Genomic DNA, 21,146 nt, shown 5'->3' on the forward strand with positions numbered 1-21,146 from the left:
GATTCGGTTGTGGGCGGGTCCTGAGCCCAGGACCGTGGATTGTTGCCAATAAAGACGTGTAAAGGGCCAATCAGAATCGAGAAATTTGCATGCCGTTGTATAATCTCCGGTATGCACTGCAGCATGGATGAAAGCTAGCCAGCCTCAGAGTCCTAGAGGCGGGCTCGACGGGGCTCCTCACAGGGTAAATCCCACACGGTAGTGGGGGTAGACGATTCTCTGCTCCAGCAGCCACAGGACCAAAGCAATATAATCCAGCCGAAAAGGGCTCTGCATTCGTCGGTGTAGGTTATCCAGTGTACATATCCACACGGTTCTCGTCTAGGGCTCCTCGGATGGCGGCACAAGGTTAGGCCGCCCAGCCTGGATAAGCACACTAGCTCGGTACAATGAAACGTTGGTAATGCTGGTCACTGTAGAACGGTAGCCGCACGATACACTATACATAATAGACTATTACTTAATAATAGAATAGGTCGAACTCGACGATACAGCGTTAAACTCTGACATTTCAGCTATCAATTCGCACGCGGTCTCAAGGCTCTATTTCGGGGCAAAACGGGCCCACTTCACAGCACGTTGTATCGTGGTGAAGGCTTCTGCTTTTAGTTACTAAGTGCATCTGTATCCACCTGCGCCGTATTTATACGTAAGGTGAATAATCTAGTACCAGCCTTATTTCTGTCTCGTATTACTGCGCAAACCTGGGCATGTTGAGACATGTCTTAGCGGTGACTTTGAACTAGACATTGGGGGTATGGCCGTGGCGCCTAGGGGGTCGCTGTCCAATAGGAGAACGAATATTATGGTCTGGCCTGTACTAGGTAAAGGGATATTCCGTGTATATGTACAAAGAATATACAAGGGATATCAGACGATATACAAATACTATACAATATATCTCAAGTAATAAATATATATATTCGGTTTAATCTGACCCTTTGTAACAGAGTGCAAAAAATAAGGTATAGATGTGAGTATCATTGCATAGAACAATAGTTCTAGCTCTAGAAAACAGCATGGGATTTAATTTTAAGTACATTAAGTACTAGTGCATCTTGCAAACCATTAAAGGAGACTTGCAGGTTCTCAATGGCTCTTTGTATAGAGTCGGCAATACAATACACAATAGTGTCATCCACATAAAGATGAATTTCACAACCACTTAAAAGATGACTATTATTATTTAAATAAATGATAAAGCCACTCAGAGAGTGGCCTACACCCACACAAGCGATCAAAGCCTACCCATCTAGGTAACGTCATCTATGTACACCTACTATGAAAATGTGTTATTAGGCTAGGCCTATATTTTATTCCTGCATGAATGGAGCAAGACACCTGTTTTATCCAGTCCTAATCTGAGGATGATATTGTGCAGGTTGAGGTAGTGTCTAGTCCTAATCTAAGGATGATAGTGTGCAAATTGAAGTAGTATCCATTCCTAATCTGAGGATGATATTGTTAGGTTGAGGTATTATCTAGTCCTAATCTGAAGATGATGTTGTACAGGTTGAGGTATTATCTAGTCCTAATCTGAGGATGATATTGTTAGGTTGAGGTATTATCTAGTCCTAATCTGAAGATGATGTTGTACAGGTTGAGGTATTATCTAGTCCTAATCTGAGGATGACATTGTTAGGTTGAGGTAGTGTCTAGTCCTAATCTGAGGATGAATGAATGATCATTACATTTATATAGCACTTTTCTCTCGACTCTAGACTTAAAGTGATCCCCACAATGTAGGGTGGAATAGCCTCCTTCACCACCACTGTGTAGCACCCAACCTTGGGCAACAACAAACGCAGTCTCAATGGCTGCCATACACTGGCACCAGGCACACATCACACTACACAATGGCTGAACGGATCAGGAGACCGGGATTAATGTCAGACAATTAAGGGGGGATGGATGATTAGGTGGCCTTGATGTCAGAGACCTGATTGGGAATTTGGCCAGGAACGTCGGGGAACCCCCTACTCTTTACGATAAGTGTCCTGGGCTCTTTAGCGACATCGGACCTCGATTTTTAGCGTCTCATCCGAAGGACGGATCATATTGTTGAGGTATTATCTAGTCCTAATCTGAGGATGATGTTGTGCAGGTTGAGGCTGCCGGTGGGGTACCACGGTCGGGCATCTTCAGTAGTGGTGTCTGGAACCCCCATCAGAAGACCATGTGGACAGATGAGACCTGACCAGAGTAAGAACACATACCTACTGAACAGTCACACACACACACACACACACACACACACACACACACACACACACACACACACACACACACACACACACACACACACACACACACACACACACACACACACACACACACACATATACACACACACACATATACACACACACACACATATACACACATACACACATATACACACACACACACAACACACACACACACACACACACACACGCATACAGTCACACTCTCTCTCTCTCTCTCTCTCTCTCTCTCTCTCTCTCTCTCTCTCTCTCTCTCTCTCTCTCATTATCTGTTTATCTATTATAAAGTGCCTCTTATAAAATCTACAGTTGACTTCTACACCCCCATCAACCATCCCATTACAAACAATGCAGTGGTGTTGGGCAGCCACTAACGGTACACAAAAACCACGGTACGGTACGGTTTTCGGTACAGTGGGGTCGTTAGTGGTTAACATACCGTTGTATTCGTTCGGTACACAGCCGTTCGGTACGGTACGGTATACACTGAAACGGTATACCTTTACACCCCTAGCAGCGAGACACTATCAACACATTTGACCTGGGGGTGGTCATGAAGCCTGTCCTATAGTATGGAAGTATGAAAGGAATTCAAGAAGCACGTCATCATCCCTTGCAAGTTCCATACAGCCATGAATTACATAGGCGAGCTCACTGGGTACAAATGTTGAGGTGCTGGCTACTCAGACATCCTTGTTGAAGCTGGCCTTGCAACCAGTGGCTGCCTGAAAAGTATTCCGAGTTGGAAATCATATGCCAAGGCTCTCTTCAATCTGACGGTGGTTACGGAGGTGCTTGAATGTTTGCTGATCAATGTTTTCCTGGATGAGAATAATCTGGACATACTGTACCACAGGAGACCCTCAATCGTATCCACTGCTGCAGTCATGAGAACCTTGATGCCGCTCTGAAGGACTCCTCACTACTCAAGGTGATTTATCAATACATGGACTAACAACAGAAGGTTCGCAATGGCCACCTGGGCAAGAGGAGCATGTTCTGGCTCTCTGTGATGGATCATACAAGGCTGGTCTAAACTAAAAATGCTGGTCTTTTGCTGTGAAAACCAACTACTTTGAGCTCATCCATCACTGCAATGGTGCTATGGTAGATTTCGTCTTCGCGTACGATGGCCACAACTATGCCAGTTAATATACTAATTATACTCAAGCGTACACCAGAAGTGGTGCCGTACAACCCCTGCATGTGGTTAGCTCTATGATATGCACTATCATTGATGATCCAGACTGCCCAAAAGCAAGGAAGCACCGTGAGCTGGAGCCTGCCCAGAACAAGAAGTACAAAGAGGCGATGCAGAGGGTCATCTCAGCCACCAGTGGCTTCACCAACCCCTAAAATATCCCTGACAAAAGACGACTCTACTCACTGGCATCTGGGGCTCCTATAGATCCAGAGGTGGATGTGCTGTGGGCCGAGGATGCAGGCCGAGGATGCAGGCCGAGGATGCAGGCAGGGCTGCCAAGGAGCAGTTTATCCATGAGCACTTTGTCTCCAAGAAGAAGGGGTTCTTTGAGCGCCTCAAGAAGCTGTGACTCTGGGGGGTTATGAGCTGTCACCAGATTGGAATTAAAAAACACACTGCACAAGCTAGAAGCCAGTTTAACAGCCGTTTTATTGCTGTTTAGGGGGAAAGGATAGGTTAGTGATATCGATATTGTCAGCCAGTCCGTAATGCGTGGGAATTGTCTTGGTCCGTTAGCGGGGTTCGGTACACAAAGAGCTGTTCTCATACGGGCGGGGGCTGATCCAGAAGAAGAGATGTCAAGTGGGGGTACAAATCCAGCGTGGTGACACACACATACTGATGATCCTCCTCTACCATGCCAGCATGACCAACCTCTCCATATACATTGACCACGGCACTGGCATGCATCGCAAGCTAATAAATGTGTCTGAACTGGCTGAGTCTCTGGGCTCAGAGTACTGCAGCACTCTGCTGGGATACTATGGGCTAGATCCACAAAGAATGGATTGCACGGTGCTAGTTGCACCGTTACTTACAATTGATTATGAATTGAAAATGGGGGACCCTGATGTAAACAAGACAAAAGTCTTTCTCTGGTCTGCATCCCCTTAACAATTGTGTGTATTGAGCCGTACTGTATTGTACCCATTCTGCAATCTGTTAATAACATTTTCATTCAATCAATCACCGTTCAGATATGTCTTCAAAAGTTAAGCTGTTTACTTTTTCTTCTTTTTCAGGTTCTGGTTCAGGATGGGTGTGATAAAGGGTTAAAAATAAACCCGATGGGACATTATTTCAACCTGTTACCTGGCATAATCTTAAAATAGACACTTCAAGGTTTAAGAAAAAACTGGTGGTGAAAAAAAATCCACCCTATGCGCGTGGACCTATGTTTCCATCTGAACTATTAGGGATGTCATACAATATTGATATCGATTATCAATCTGCACATTATTTTATCAATAGATTCTTCACACATGGATGTAGCAAAATCACATTCAAACAATTTATTTTACATTTACCCTACATTGTTTTTTAATGTAATACAACCGGATGACCACATGGGGGCAGCATCACATCACTGCTGAGTCCCAATTAAAAGCCAAGGCAATTGATTGATTGAAAAGTTTATTAACAGATTGCAGAATGGGTACAGTACAGTACAGCTCAATACATACAATTGTTAAGGGGATGCAGACCAGAGAAATACTTTCGTCTTGTTTACATCAGGGTCCCCCATTTTCAATTCATCATAACATATATGACATACATGACATACAGATAGACAGTACTGCTACATCTATACATTTATGACATATCAGATTTGCAAATACAGTACTGTTTGTGATACAAAAGTGTCCAGAAAAAGAGTGTATATACATTTGGCGTAGAAACTGTACATTGGAGGAGGTTGGGTGGGTGGGGTGTGGTTGGGTGGGTTGGGTGAGGGCTGTACATTGGATGTGGGGGGGGGGGGGGGGGGGGTTGGGTAGGGGACACACACACATTTTACACTGTACATTGGAATACTGACAAAGCCTTACTTGGTCATTTACTGTACAACTAGGTTAGGACATTTGTAGGGGCCAGTTTCGAATTGCAGTCTCACGTAGGTGTTTTTTGAGAGTGTTTTTGAAAGTGGGTAGTGATTCACATTCCTTTACGCGTCTCGACCAGTAAAGTCCGAGGCTAACAGGGTGTCCGTTATAAGCCGGCTCTGATTCACCGTAATAATTGTTATCATTTTTAATGATCACCGTGGATACAGCTCTGATTCACTGCTTACTGTAGCATTGGAGTCTGACGATAATTAATTCATGATTGATCTGTGATTTGAGCAATGTGATAACGTACTTTCAGGAGGATAGAATGATGGTGAAAACTGATTAATGTGTGTCCATTCTATCGATATATACGGTACTTATATCTATATCTGTCTGTCTGTCTTTATCTGTCTGTCTGTCTGTCTCTCTATCTATTTATCTCTTTCTCTATCTCACTATCTATCTGTCTCTCTCTGCCTCTCTCCGTCTTATCTGTGTGTGTGTCTCTATATCCCTCTATATATCTCTGACTCTATCTCTCACACTCTCTCAGTCTCTCTCCCTCTCTCTCTCAGTCTCTCTCTGTGTCTATATCTCTTTCTCTCCCTTTCTCTCAGTCTCTCTCTGTGTCTATATCTCTTTCTCTCCCTCTCTCTCAGTCTCTCTTGTGTCTATATCTCTTTCTCTCCCTCTCTCTCAGTCTCTCTGTGTCTATATATATTTATCTCCCTCTCTCTCAGTCTCTCGCTGTGTCTATATCTCTTTCTCTCAGTCTCTCTTGTGTCTATATCTCTTTCTCCCTCTCTTTCAGTCTCTCTCTGTGTCTATATATCGTTCTCTCCCTTTCTCTCAGTCTCTGTGTCTATATTTCTTTCTCTCCCTCTCTCTCAGTCTCTCTCTCTCTCTCTCTCTCTCTCTCTCTCTCTCTCTCTCTCTCTCTCTCTCTCTCTCTCTCTCTCTCTCTCTCACATTTACATTTACATTTAGTCATTTTATCCAAAATGACTTACAAGTTCTGCACAACAAGTCATCAGGAAGGGCACAACTCTATCAGCTGAGTAACAATGTTCATCACAGTGTTGAGTGCTACAGTGTAGGTTAGTATATTAGGACAAGTGCATGACAGTAAGGTTAGGGTTAGATTTTTTTTTTTAAGATAATCTCTCTCACTATCTCTCTCACATGCTCTCTCTCAGTCTCTCCCTCTCAGTCTCTCTGTGTCTATATCTCTTTATTTCCCTCTCTCTCAGTCTCTGTGTCTCTCAGTCTCTATCTCTCCCTATATCTCGATCTCTCTCTCCCTCTCTCTATCCCTCTCTCTCTCTCTCTCTCTCTCTCTCTCAGTGCTCATAGATGATTCTCTCTTGTCTCCTCCTGTCTCAGCTCAGCCTCCTGTGTTTGGGCCGTCGAAGCAGATGGACATTGAGCTGGAAATGGTGATAACAAAGTTAATGTTCTCTACCCTTCAGGCCAGTTGTGACTGCGTGTGTGTGTGTGTGTTTAATGTGTCTGAGTGTCTGAACAGGTGAAGTGAGGACACTGAGGCTGGTGGGCCGCAGGGTTATTTTTTGTATACTCATATAGAAGGGATGTGTCCAAAGAAATCAATTGAGAGCTATAAAATATTATTTACAATGTGCTATTCCAATGATCTCAGAGAGTTAAAAGTAATTAAAGATAACATTCAGACACTAGATGTCACACTAGAGCACCAGCATGTCATTTATCCCATCAGGTGCATTCCACGTGGGGGAAATGGGAAGTAGGGAGGGGATACATGCACACAACATTCATTTTGGACCCACCAAAATTTGAAATTATACATTAATTAATCAATACGTTTTGTTGGGGGAAAGCAATACTTTTATTCTGCACCCTTCTAACAGCTCTGTGGATGTATTATTGTTTTTTTAATGATTACTCTACATTAAAAAAAATAGTTGTAAATCTGAGCATCAAGACTTGAATTTGGGATGTTGTCATGCGACTTCTTTTCAAGTTGATCCACTTTACAATACATTTGTGAACTAGCTCATGATTCAGTTTGAGCTTCAGTTTGTAAAATGTTACACAAACACAAACATTTGTATTTACTCTTGGGTGTGTGGGGTAGTCGGGCAGGGAAGGAAATAATTTATTTAAAATGCAATGTTCGCTACACCCACCAGAAACAAGGGAAGAAAGATGTGCTTGAAAAAAACACATTCAAATTAGTGTTAATTATTATGTTCCACAGATCATAAAGCCATCTACACTTATGGCTATATACACAATGTGTCCCCTGTTACTGTGAGTCAGTTGTTGTGAGGTTATGTTGTGATGTTATTTTGTTTTTCCTGTCAGGCTTTCTTGGTAGGAGGCGGGAATCGTCTGGGAGAACCAATCCCTGTGGAGAAAGCTCACGAACACATCTTTGGCATGGTGCTGATGAACGACTGGAGTGGTGAGGCTCATGTACAACCCTACACACACCATGTATAACCCTACACACACACACACACACACACACCATGTACAACCCTACACACACCATGTACAACCCTACACACACACACACACACCATGTACAACCCTACACACACCATGTACAACCCTACACACACACACACACACCATGTACAACCCTACACACACACACACACACACACACACACACACACACACACACACACACACACACACACACACACACACACACACACACACACACACACACACCATGTACAACCCTACACACCATGTACAACCATACACACACACACACCATGTACAACCATACACACACACACACACACACACTATGTACAACCATACACACACACACACACACACACACACACACACACACACACACACACACACACACACACACACACCATGTACAACCATACACACACCATGTACAACCCTACACACACACACACACACACACACACACACACACACACACACACACACACACACACACACACACACACACACACACACACACACACACACACCATGGACAACCCTACACACCATGTACAACCATACACACACACACACACACCATGTACAACCATACACACACACACACACCATGTACAACCCTACACACACACACACACACACACACACACACACACACACACACACACACACACATACACACACCATGTACAACCCTACACACACACACACACACACACACACACACACACACACACACACACACACACACACACACACACACACACACACACACACACACCATGTACAACCCTACACACCATGTACAACCCTACACAACCATGTACAACCCTACACACACACACACCATGTACAACCATACACACACACACACCATGTACAACCCTACACACACACCATGTACAATCCTACACACACACCATGTACAACCCTACACACACACACACACACACACACCATGTACAACCCTACACACACACACACCATGTATAACCCTACACACACACACACCATGTACAACCCTACACACACACACACACACACACACACACACACACACACACACACACACACACACACACACACACACACACACACACACACACACACACCATGTACAACCCTACACACACACACACACACACACACACACACACACACACACACACACATACATACACACACACACACACACACACACACACACACACACACACACACACACACACACACACACACCATGTACAACCCTACACACACACACACACACACACACACACACACACACACACACACACACATACACACACACACACACACACACACACACACACACACACACACACACCATGTACAACCATACACACACACACACCATGTACAACCCTACACACACACCATGTACAACCATACACACACCATGTATAACCCTACACACACACACACACACACACACACACACAGACACACACACACACACACACACACACACACACACACCATGTATAACCCTACACACACACACCATGTATAACCCTACACACACACACCATGTACAACCCTACACACACACACACCATGTATAACCCTACACACACACCATGTACAACCCTACACACACACACACCATGTATAACCCTACACACACACCATGTACAACCCTACACACACACACACACCATGTACAACCATACACACACCATGTACAACCCAGATTTGTTCCTTTAAATCGATCCTACATTATACATGGTGATGCAGGCACTTCATATTTAATTCCATGAATCTTGGCACAAGATCAAACGGCATAGTAAGCTCCCCTTAAAACATGGCTAGAGAGACATGTATTATTAATGAAACTGGCAACTCTCTGAAGAAGTGCCCCTCGCTGCAGAAAACATCAAGCTGGGCGCAGGTGATTTGGTCTGGTATTCAAATATATCAAGCTGATTTCATGATACTGTAAATTAATACATCAAACAATCTTAGTTCAGCGGCTGATAATGTTCACTTGTTGAATCACAGTAATGTAACTTGTTTCCAGTGTGGTAGAACTCAAGCCCGGTCTTGTTCTGGTCTAACAGTAATGTAACTTGTTTCCAGTGTGGTAGAACTCAAGCCCGGTCTTGTTCTGGTCTAACAGTAATGTAACTTGTTTCCAGTGTGGTAGAACTCAGGCCCGGTTTTTCATTCATACATTCATTCAATCTTTCTTTCAATTTGAAAAATCATTGAGGGCACGCCCCCATTTCAAATGATGTCGAGCATACAAACATAATTAATACATGATGAATACAATATACAACACAATACAATAAGTGCAATCATAAAAATGTCTACAATCAATTAAAACAATTACAGATTATGGTGGAATGGTTCGTGATCAATGATTTAAACTGAACAAAGGATACCAAAGTATTGAGCCTCAGAGTTTGTTGTTTGATGTTTATTTTTTATTTTGTATCTACTTTTTCTCCCCATTTTTTCTATTTTTCTCCCATCCCAATTTCGTATTATCCAATTCTTCCCTCCCCTGTCTCGAACGTTGCTAGACCATGCCTCCCACTGGTCGGCTGCAATGTGGACGAAGCCTTGCATCACGTGTCCCCTCCGGTACACGAGGAGGCAGCCGTCGCATCTTTTCACCTGTACAGCGCGATCTCTCAGTGGCGAGGAGTAACACGTGGGAGGCTCACGCTGCCCCCGATACTTCCTGATTCTGCTGTACAGGCGCACCAACCGACCTGTAGGAGTCGCTGTCCACAACGTCCGATCCCCACCCACTGGCTTTCCCACCCCCTAATACTGCCAATTGTATTAGTATGAACGACCAGCCAAGCCGGAAGCAACGGCGAGAGCTGGGCTCGAACCCAGCATCTCCTGTGTTAGTGGCGAGCGCCTTGCCCACTGCGCCACTTAGCCGCCCACGTGTCAGGAGCTCAGAAGCTAAAAGCAGACTTCCTAAGTTCAGTACAAACTCTGCTTTAAGTGTGAGCCAGTCATTGGAACGTGTACTATATGGTCCAGACATCCATTCCAATAGAGAAGTAAGATAAATTGGGCAATCTCCAATTATGGCTTTATATAGAAACAGATGCCAATGTAGCTCTCGCCTCTCTGCTATGGTCATCCAACCCTATTATACAGGACACAATGGTGAGTCCAGTGATAAATCTACTGGCTGAATGGTATACGGAGTCCAAATGTAACTTGTTTCCAGTATGGTAGAACTCAGACCCAGTCTTCCTCTCGTCTAGGAATTGTCTGCACTTTGGGCCTTATCTTGACCATGGGCGGATTATGCCACTAGGGGACCCAGTGCAACAACGTGCTATGGGCCCCCTTGCCCCTCAGGGGACAGACATACTGTACCTAGGGGAGCTCTCGGGCATGTTCCCCCGGGAAGAACTTCTTTCATAAAACAGCTCTCTAATTTTTATTAATTTCTAGGGCCTTTTGGTAAAAGATATCTGACAAAATGGGTGCCCCTTTACTTTAAACAATATGCTGTGTCCCCTTCAACTAAAACCACACATGTATGGGAACATAATTCCAATTGAAAGGAGTGAAATGAGGCCTTTGGAGGTAATCCAGACATGGTCTTGACTCTGTCTCAGACAGCGTAGACTCTGGGTTTTATTTAAAGACCAGTCGAGTTCACAAATGTAGTGTCAGCATTTTTACCCTCCTGCCTGTCTTCATGATTGGATCCCCCCTCCTTGACACCCTTTTTTCTTGAGAAGTGACAGACGGCAATCTCCTTGTACTTCACAGAAAAAATGCAAGCAGAGCACCACAACTTCAATAAACATGTCAGCAAAATCTTCAGTAATATAATTTGCATTTAAAAGATTGCATTTGATTTGGACTTGCATTGTTATCTGCCCCAGTCGGTATCTTCCTCAAATCAATCTTGGACCCCTAAAGTATTGATCTTGATAAGATCTGGTGTTGGTCTTGACTCAGTCTAAGCTCTGCTGTTGGTCTTGACTCAGTCTAAGCTCTGCTGTTGGTCTTGACTCTTGTCTCGATAAGGACTGAAACCCCTAACCCTGTTACTGTTAGTGCCTTGCTCTACCCATTGAGCTACACAGGGAATGGAACCTCTAACCCTGGCAATGTTAGTGCCATTCCCTACCCATTGAGCCACACATGGAATGGAACTCCTAACCTAAAACCCTTGTCTCTTTGGGACCAGAATTATGGTTGGAATGAACAGGAGTCAACCTCAAATCTCAAACCTATATTAATATTATGAAACGGGATTTAGGAATGAAATATTCAGGGGAAAACTAAAATAACTTATTTTAGTGTCATCTCATGGATCTCTATTTGAAGATCTATCAGAGTGGTGTACGATTAGCTACATACTTCAGACCTGAGCTGGCTCTTATAGCCAAGACGTAGAACAGGTGGCTGACTGCTCTCTCTGACTAGAATCTGCTGTTACAATACCTCCTCCCTCCTCCCTCCTCTCTCCCCCTCCTCCCTCCCACACCTCCATGTTGTTTGGTCAACTATTGCAGTAATCTCTAATCTACTAAACTGTCTCCACCTCTGAGCACCACGCCATTGACTCGACCAGACGTGATTCAGGGAGACTTTTAGAGCGTGTCTCAAGGGGTATTTCAACTGTACCTCTGTTTATTTCATTATTCCATTGCCAGAGTGCACAATGGGCTCCTCCTGTGAGGCGCAGCGGTGGCTATTACTTTGTTATGGCCCCGGGCGAAGGAGGGTGTGAGAAGGGAAGGAGCACAGACACACCAGGAGTTTACTGTTACATCTCATGAGTTTACTGTTACAACTCAGGAGTTTACTGTTACATCTCAGGAGTTTACTGTTACATCTCATGAGTTTACTGTTACAACTCAGGAGTTTACTGTTACATCTCAGGAGTTTACTGTTACATCTCATGAGTTTACTGTTACATCTCATGAGTTTACCGTTACATCTCAGGAGTTTACTGTTACAACTCAGGAGTTTACTGTTACATCTCATGAGTTTACTGTTACATCTCATGAGTTTACTGTTACATCTCATGAGTTTACCGTTACATCTCAGGAGTTTACTGTTACAACTCAGGAGTTTACTGTTACATCTCATGAGTTTACTGTTACATCTCATGAGTTTACTGTTACATCTCAGGAGTTTACCGTTACATCTCATGAGTTTACTGTTACAACTCAGGAGTTTACTGTTACATCTCATGAGTTTACTGTTACAACTCAGGAGTTTACTGTTACATCTCGTGAGTTTACTGTTACATCTCATGATATTACTGTTACATCTCATGAGTTTACTGTTACATCTCATGAGTTTACTGTTACATCTCAGGAGTTTACTGTTACATCTCAGGAGTTTACGTTACATCTCATGAGTTTACCGTTACATCTCAGGAGTTTACTGTTACATCTCGTGAGTTTACTGTTACATCTCATGAGTTTACCGTTACATCTCAGGAGTTTACTGTTACATCTCATGAGTTTACTGTTACATCTCAGGAGTTTACTGTTACATCTCGTGAGTTTACTGTTACATCTCATGAGTTTACTGTTACATCTCGTGAGTTTACTGTTACAACTCAGGAGTTTACTGTTACATCTCATGAGTTTACTGTTACATCTCGTGAGTTTACTGTTACATCTCGTGAGTTTACTGTTACATCTCATGGGTTTACTGTTACAACTCAGGAGTTTACTGTTACAACTCATGACATTACTGTTATAACTCGTGAGTTTACTGTTACAACACCTGAGATTACTGTTACAACTCATGAAATTACTGTTACATCCCATTGGTTTAATGTTACAACTCATGAGTTTACTGTTACAACTCAAGAGTTTACTGTTACAACTCATGGGAGTACTGTCACTACAGTATAGAAGCCTCTCACACCTTCTGATCTTTAAAGGGCCACTTCACCAAAAAAGCAATGTCAATATATTTTGCACATAATCTCACACACAAGTCAGTTCTTGCCCTCGGTTGTGTAGCTTGGTGGCTACTGACACAAAGGACTGACCCAGGTGATTTGTGGTGTGTCGGGGGTGGGGGGATGAGTCTATGGCTGAACGTGCTCCTCGTCTTGGCTAGCTCCTCATAGAGGGGGATGAGTCTATGGCTGAACGTGCTCCTCGTCTTGGCTAGCTCCTCATAGAGGGGGATGAGTCTATGGCTGAACATGCTCCTCGTCTTGGCTAGCTCCTCATAGAGGGGGATGAGTCTATGGCTGAACGTGCTCCTCGTCTTGGCTAGCTCCTCATAGAGGGGATGAGTCTATGGCTGAACATGCTCCTCGTCTTGGCTAGCTCCTCATAGAGGGGATGAGTCTGTGGCTGAACATGCTCCTCGTCTTGGCCAGCTCCTCATAGAGGGGGATGAGTCTGTGGCTGAACATGCTCCTCGTCTTGGCTAGCTCCTCATAGAGGGGATGAGTCTGTGGCTGAACGTGCTCCTCGTCTTGGCTAGCTCCTCATAGAGGGGATGAGTCTGTGGCTGAACATGCTCCTCGTCTTGGCCAGCTCCTCATACAGGGGGATGAGTCTATGGCTGAACGTGCTCCTCGTCTTGGCTAGCTCCTCATAGAGGGGATGAGTCTGTGGCTGAACGTGCTCCTCGTCTTGGCCAGCTCCTCATAGAGGGGGATGAGTCTGTGGCTGAACGTGCTCCTCGTCTTGGCCAGCTCCTCATAGAGGGGGATGAGTCTATGGCTGAACGTGCTCCTCGTCTTGGCTAGCTCCTCATAGAGGGGATGAGTCTGTGGCTGAACGTGCTCCTCGTCTTGGCTAGCTCCTCATAGAGGGGGATGAGTCTGTGGCTGAACGTGCTCCTCGTCTTGGCCAGCTCCTCATAGAGGGGGATGAGTCTGTGGCTGAACGTGCTCCTCATCTTGGCTAGCTCCTCATAGAGGGGGATGAGTCTGTGGCTGAACGTGTTCCTCGTCTTGGCTAGCTCCTCATAGAGGGGGATGAGTCTGTGGCTGAACGTGCTCCTCATCTTGGCTAGCTCCTCATAGAGGGGGATGAGTCTATGGCTGAACGTGCTCCTCGTCTTGGCTAGCTCCTCATAGAGGGGGTGGGAGGTGTTCTCCAGGATAGCATTCAGCCTCTTTCTCGTTCTCCTCTCTGCAACCACCTCCAGATTGTCCAGTTCGACTCCCACTACAGGAGACATGCAGGAGGTCTTCCAGAGCTGGGGCCACTTATTCAGCCTCAGGGAGACGTGGGGGTGGGGGCACTGGTGCCGGTGGTTGGGGTGGGGGCACTGGTGCCGGTGGTTGGGGTGGGGGCGCTGGTGACGGTGGTTGGGGTGGGGGCACTGGTGCCGGTGGGCGGGGTGGGGGGGCCAAGTATAGTTTATTTCCATCTGATTGAATTAAAAGTGAATTGACCCCCACAGTAATATGTAGGCTACCGTGTGCGGCATACAGAGCATGATGCAAGGACACATTCACAACATTATGTTTTTTTTGTTTGTTAATTTCATCATGAAATTCGAAGACCATCTGAAAAATGTGTGCATCGTTTACAGGTAATCTACAGGCAGTTTTGCTGAGCGATGTCTTCTCCTCTTGTGATCTCATTACCTGCTCTCCTTCCCTGCTGAATATGTTACTGTTCATCTCCGCTGTCTTACAAAGTGTTGCCTGTTTGAACTCTCAGCAAAGAATTCTCGTTTATTTTTTGTTTTCGTCTCCTCCCTTTCACATTTCTCCTGCGCTGTATTTGCGACCCGTCGTCGAGACAGGCTCCATTTATTTGAAGGAGTGCCTCTGGAGTCTGTGCTCAGCTGTTTTTTTTGGGGGGGCGGCTCTGTATATTTTGAGTCAGCATACCGCCGGCTCTTCCTCCCTCCCTGTGCCATCTGCTGAATCAGCAACGGAGGAGGAGCGGGAGGAGGAGCAGGAGGAGGAGCAGGAGGAGGAGCGGGAGGAGGAGCGGGAGGAGGAGCAGGAGGAGGAGCAGGAGGAGGAGCAGGAGCAGGAGGAGCAGGAGCATCACTGTCCCTCTGTGTTGTCTGCTGAATCAGCAGCGGGAGGAGAAGGAGCAGGAGCATCACTGTCCCTCTGTGTTTGCTGAATCAGCAGCGGGAGGAGGAGCAGGAGCATCACTGTCCCTCTGTGTTGTCTGCTGAATCAGCAGTGGGAGGAGGAGCAGGAGGAGGAGCAGGAGCATCACTGTCCCTCTGTGTTGTCTGCTGAATCAGCAGTGGGAGGAGGAGCAGGAGGAGGAGCAGGAGCATCACTGTCCCTCTGTGTTGTCTGCTGAATCAGCAGCGGGAGGAGGAGCAGGAGGAGGAGCAGGAGCATCACTGTCCCTCTGTGTTGTCTGCTGAATCAGCAGTGGGAGGAGGAGCAGGAGGAGGAGCAGGAGCATCACTGTCCCTCTGTGTTGTCTGCTGAATCAGCAGTGGGAGGAGGAGCAGGAGGAGGAGCAGGAGCATCACTGTCCCTCTGTGTTGTCTGCTGAATCAGCAGCGGGAGGAGGAGCAGGAGCATCACTGTCCCTCTGTGTTGTCTGCTGAATCAGCAGCGTGAGGAGGATAATTAGGGATAATGTGATAATGTGTCGACTAAATCGACGTGTTGACAGTAATAGTAGTACGATAAGATACGATATTCCTTTATTGATCCCCTTGGGGAGGTACAGGTATATTCCTTTATTGATCCCCTTGGGGAGGTACAGGTATATTCCTTTATTGATCCCCTTGGGGAGGTACAGGTATATTCTTTTATTGATCCTTTATTGGGCAGGGTAATAGTAGAAATACATACAAGCAATACAATTTGCAATACAAATCTGAATATAAAAATATGAGAACAAATAAACAGTGTAAACAATATAATTAACTCTGAATATGAAACAAATATGAGAAATATAAACAGTATAAACAAAGATGCAGATAGGTGTCTGTGTGTCCTATTGGTTATTTGAGTTTGAATCTGAATATACTGTACTATGAGTATGAGTAAAAGTAAACAGTATACACAAGGTACTCTAACTGGCATGATATAACGATATAAAGATAGTAATCGGAATAAATATATATATATATATATTTAGTAATGGATGCATATGAATATATTATATTAATATATTCAGACTAAACACATCCTCTATGAATATTATATTAATATATTCAGACTAAACACATCCTCTATGAATATTATATTAATATATTCAGACTAAACACATCCTCTATGAATATGATATTAATATATTCAGACTAAACACATCCTTTATGAATATTATATTAATATGTTCAGACTGAACACATCCTCTATGAATATGATATTAATATATTCAGACTAAACACATCCTCTATGAATATTATATTAATATATTCAGACTAAACACATCCTCTATGAATATTATATTAATATATTCAGACTAAACACATCCTCTATGAATATTATATTAATATGTTCGGACTAAACACATCCTCTATGAATATTATATTAATATGTTAACTTCAGACTGAACACATCCTCTATGCATTGTTACGAGCTGGCTCAAGCTCGCAACAAGAAAGGGAGACACAGGCACATAACCGCCTCTGCCCTTCACTCACTCCCAACAGCGCCGCAATCCTGGTCCACTCCCTCGTCACTTCCCGCTTAGATTACTGCAACTCCCTTCTCTTGGGTCTCCCCCACAAACTCCTCCATAAGCTCCAACTGGTCCAGAACGCTGCTGCCCGTATAATAACCAGAACCCCTGTCATCAGTCACATCACCCCCGTCCTACACCAACTACACTGGCTTCCCATTAACACTTTCAGTGCCCAGCAAGGGGCGCACATTTAGTGCTTGAATGCCCACCATCCACTTCAATGTTAGCATTAATATCGCCTAATCTATGTTTAAAATTATGGCTATGTGTCTAATCTGCCCGTCGCTTATCAATGACTCATTTCCAGTCAACATTGTCGAAGCGGATTGTTTTTTTATCGGTTCATTTCCGTTTTATAGCATTTTGAAAAGCCCTCGTTTTCAAGGGGGAAAAAAAGATTCCATGATAATCGCCCTGTACTGTAATATTCTAGAACGTTGTCATTTTTCGGCCTATTTATGAATCGTTTTCACATAAACGCTAGATTATCGATAGTATATGTGTACGTATGCACGCTGGTGCCGCAAGCTGAAAATCGATTCTCTTAGTTCCTGATCGCTCTTACAGTCAAACAGCCATATCACATATAGGGGAAAAGCTTATATCTCCGTGAAAACAGGTCTGATTATCCTAAGACTGGTAAAATAGATTCTGTGGGAGCTATTAACTATTTTTACATTTATTTGTTATGTGATTTTGTAGTATCAATTTGTTTACGGCCATATTATTTAAGTTATTATGAGTCGCAGCTAAATGCTTTTACTTTGAAGGGGTTCTGGGCAATTGGGAAGCACAGCTGGGTGTATTTAGGTAATTAGAGGCAATAGCACAGTGGGCATCAGGGAAGGTATATGGTTTTTAACAGCGTCAGGAGATCATATAGAATCAAACATAATTTTTCTGTATTCTTTGATTAACAGACAATAAATGCCACAAAACTGTCAAATGCTGTCTGGACAATGGACTTCCTGATCTGCGTGAGATTCGCTGCCCTGGTGCTTCAGTGGCTTTTTAGTTTTTATTAGTTGTTGTTGACAAATAGCCACTACATAAAGTAAAAACCGTTCCTTATTGAAGCGGACACTTTTTATCGTTGTTTTGGATTTTTGCCGTTGGACGTTTTGGACATGGAAACACCACGCTCAAACGGAGGATCATTCATCAGAGGACATGGATGCTGGCGCTCCAGCGTTTGGTCTGGAGATCGAAGACTATGATCAGTGACTTTTGTGAAGCTTGAATTGCCTTGGATCAACGACCTGTTAAAGACACGATCGGAGAACGGAGGACCACACGGTCTAATGGACGTCGCACTCGAACAAAACAACATCATTGGTATGTGAAGAATAATCCGTCAGCTTTATTGGAAAAAGGCAAACTTATTGGAGTGACTGAATTATTGTCTCGCGACGCTAAATGATGTTGATGAATATTGGGAGTTGTTGAACTTCATTGTAAAGACATTCATTCATAAATCTCCGACGTGAAGTTGGCTGTATGAACCAATCAGACAGTATGGAGCAGCTGGTTGGGACATATGAGACAACGCCTGTGGTTGGTTCAAACGTTGCAAGTGTGGAGAATGTTGCTCCGCCCAAGCCCTCTGTAAAACGGGGCATCAAGTTTACCGCAAAAGGGTTGGCATTTTACATGCAAACGTGCCAAGAAAAGAGGTCTGCAAAAATCAAACAGGCCAAGAAATACATTGAACCAATACGTACCTTGCTGAAATCTATTGACAATGTGAACTATGTGCAAGCTCATTTGAGTAACTTCATCAATTGTTATGAGGACGCTAAGGACATGCATGAGTCTTTCATAAATATGGATTTGCCTGAGGAAGAGGTTAAAAGGCAAAATCATGTTTCAATGCAACAATAATGAAATTTTGTAATTTCACAGAGGATGTAAGGGTTTGGTTGTCTGCTGCTGGGCACCCTCAGGTGGAATCAAATGCAAATATTGACAATGAAACTAATGATGTTGTTGAAACAAATGAAGATGATGATGAGGCTCAATCTAAACAAAGTGTTGCTATTGATGATATCAATCCTGAGGACAGTGCCTCTAACATTTCATGTACAAATGAAAAGCAACAAAAGCCACACTCCAGTGTATCAAAGACATCATCCACCGCGTCTACCAGGCTAAAGGCGGAGGCTGACAAAGCATCACTACTAGAGCGGATGAAAGCCTTAAAAAGGAAACATGAGTTGGAAGCAAAGCAGGAGGAACTAAGGGCAAAGCAGGAGGAACTAAGGAAGGAAAAGGAACAGTTTGCTCTGGAAACTGACCTAGCTGCAGCCAATGCGAAAATCAATGTGCTGGAAACCAATTCAAAATGTAACTCTAAAAGGTCGGATGGAATGAACTCGTATCTGGACAGGAATATAGCTCAAAGAATGACAGGCCAACTCATTCCTCAAGCTGGTCAATTTGTCCCGCAGGGAAATAACATGCAAAATGAATTTCATCCCGAGGCCCAGGCTGTCACTGTAAGGCCCAAAGGACCATCACAGACCATCGGGTTTAAAGATGCATCACAGACTGTCAGGCCTAAACAAATGGCAGTATTACAGACGGACCTCAGACCACTATACACTCAAGCACCAACACAAGTGGTGCATGACGCTCAACAGACAGGACGAGCATCCTCCCTGAATATGGCATGCAATAATGACACCCAAAATGACATTGTGAATATCATGCAACGCCAAACTGACATCACTACAATGTTGGTACAGCAAAATTTGGCATCTTCTCTACCAGTGAGAAATATAGCCATATTTGATGGTGATCCTCTTCAGTATCATTCCTTCATCAGATCCTTTGAAAATTGTGTTGAGGTTAAAACTGACAATGCAAGTGATTGTTTACACTTTTTAGAGCAGTACACCAGGGGACAACCAAGAGACCTGGTGAAAAGCTGTCAGCACCTACCCTCTGTTCAGGGATATCAACACGCTAAATCCCTGCTTGCTGAACATTTTGGAAATGAATACAAAATTGCTTCTGCTTATATGGACAAAATTGATAGCTGGCCTCTGGTTAAAGATGAAGATGTAAAGTCATTACAATCATTTTCTCTGTTCTTGCGAGAATGCTCTAATTTAACACAGAGAATCATGCAAATGAATGAGTTGGACATGCCATCAAACCTCAGGAACATTGTGATGAAGCTTCCTTATAAGCTGAGGGAGAAATGGAGGAACGTCGCATGTGATTTGCAGGAGCAACGTGGTTGCAGAGCACTATTTATTGACCTTGTGAACTTTGTTGAAAAACAAGTTAGAATTGTCTCTGATCCACTGTTTGGAAATATTCAGGATTCAAAATGTACCAGCCGCAACAAACCCCCCATTGACAGTCAACCAAGGCAAAGGAAACAGAGCACCTTTGCCACCAGTGTCACTGCAATGAAAGAAGGAAACAACAAAAGGTACATGGATAATAAGATCAAGTCCTTCTCTGCCCAAAGTCACATCAAATGCTGCTTATTCTGCCAACGAACAAGTCACTCACTTGAAAAATGCTCACAGTTTAAGTTAAAGATACAAAAGGACAAAATACATTTCATAAAGGAGCATGGAATTTGTTTTGGTTGCTTGAAAGTGGGACACATAAGCAAAGACTGCAGGAGTCGATTGGATTGCAGTGTGTGTCAGCAAAAGCATCCATCAGTCCTACACATTGAGCGGAAGGGTATAAGTACACCTTTTAATAAGGCAGAAGAGCCTGTGAGCCATCTGAGTGTAACATCTGTTCAGTCTCAAACATGTGGCCG

General features: G+C 44.0%; 1 protein-coding gene across 1 annotated transcript in view; it reads left to right on the forward strand.

Moving 5' to 3' along the window:
- The window catches only part of fah (fumarylacetoacetate hydrolase (fumarylacetoacetase)), a 107,962-nt gene that overhangs the window by 19,456 nt on the left and 67,360 nt on the right, over positions 1 to 21,146 (forward strand). Inside the window, exons 6-8 of the mRNA XM_084307696.1 lie at positions 2,105 to 2,202; positions 6,663 to 6,715; positions 7,623 to 7,722. Of these exons, the coding sequence (XP_084163822.1) occupies positions 2,105 to 2,202; positions 6,663 to 6,715; positions 7,623 to 7,722 (251 nt within the window). The remainder of the gene's footprint in view (positions 1 to 2,104; positions 2,203 to 6,662; positions 6,716 to 7,622; positions 7,723 to 21,146) is intronic.

The sequence above is a fragment of the Notolepis coatsorum genome, assembly GCF_963971535.1.
Source record: "Notolepis coatsorum genome assembly, chromosome: 2".
NCBI classification, from domain to species: Eukaryota; Metazoa; Chordata; class Actinopteri; order Aulopiformes; family Paralepididae; genus Notolepis; species Notolepis coatsorum.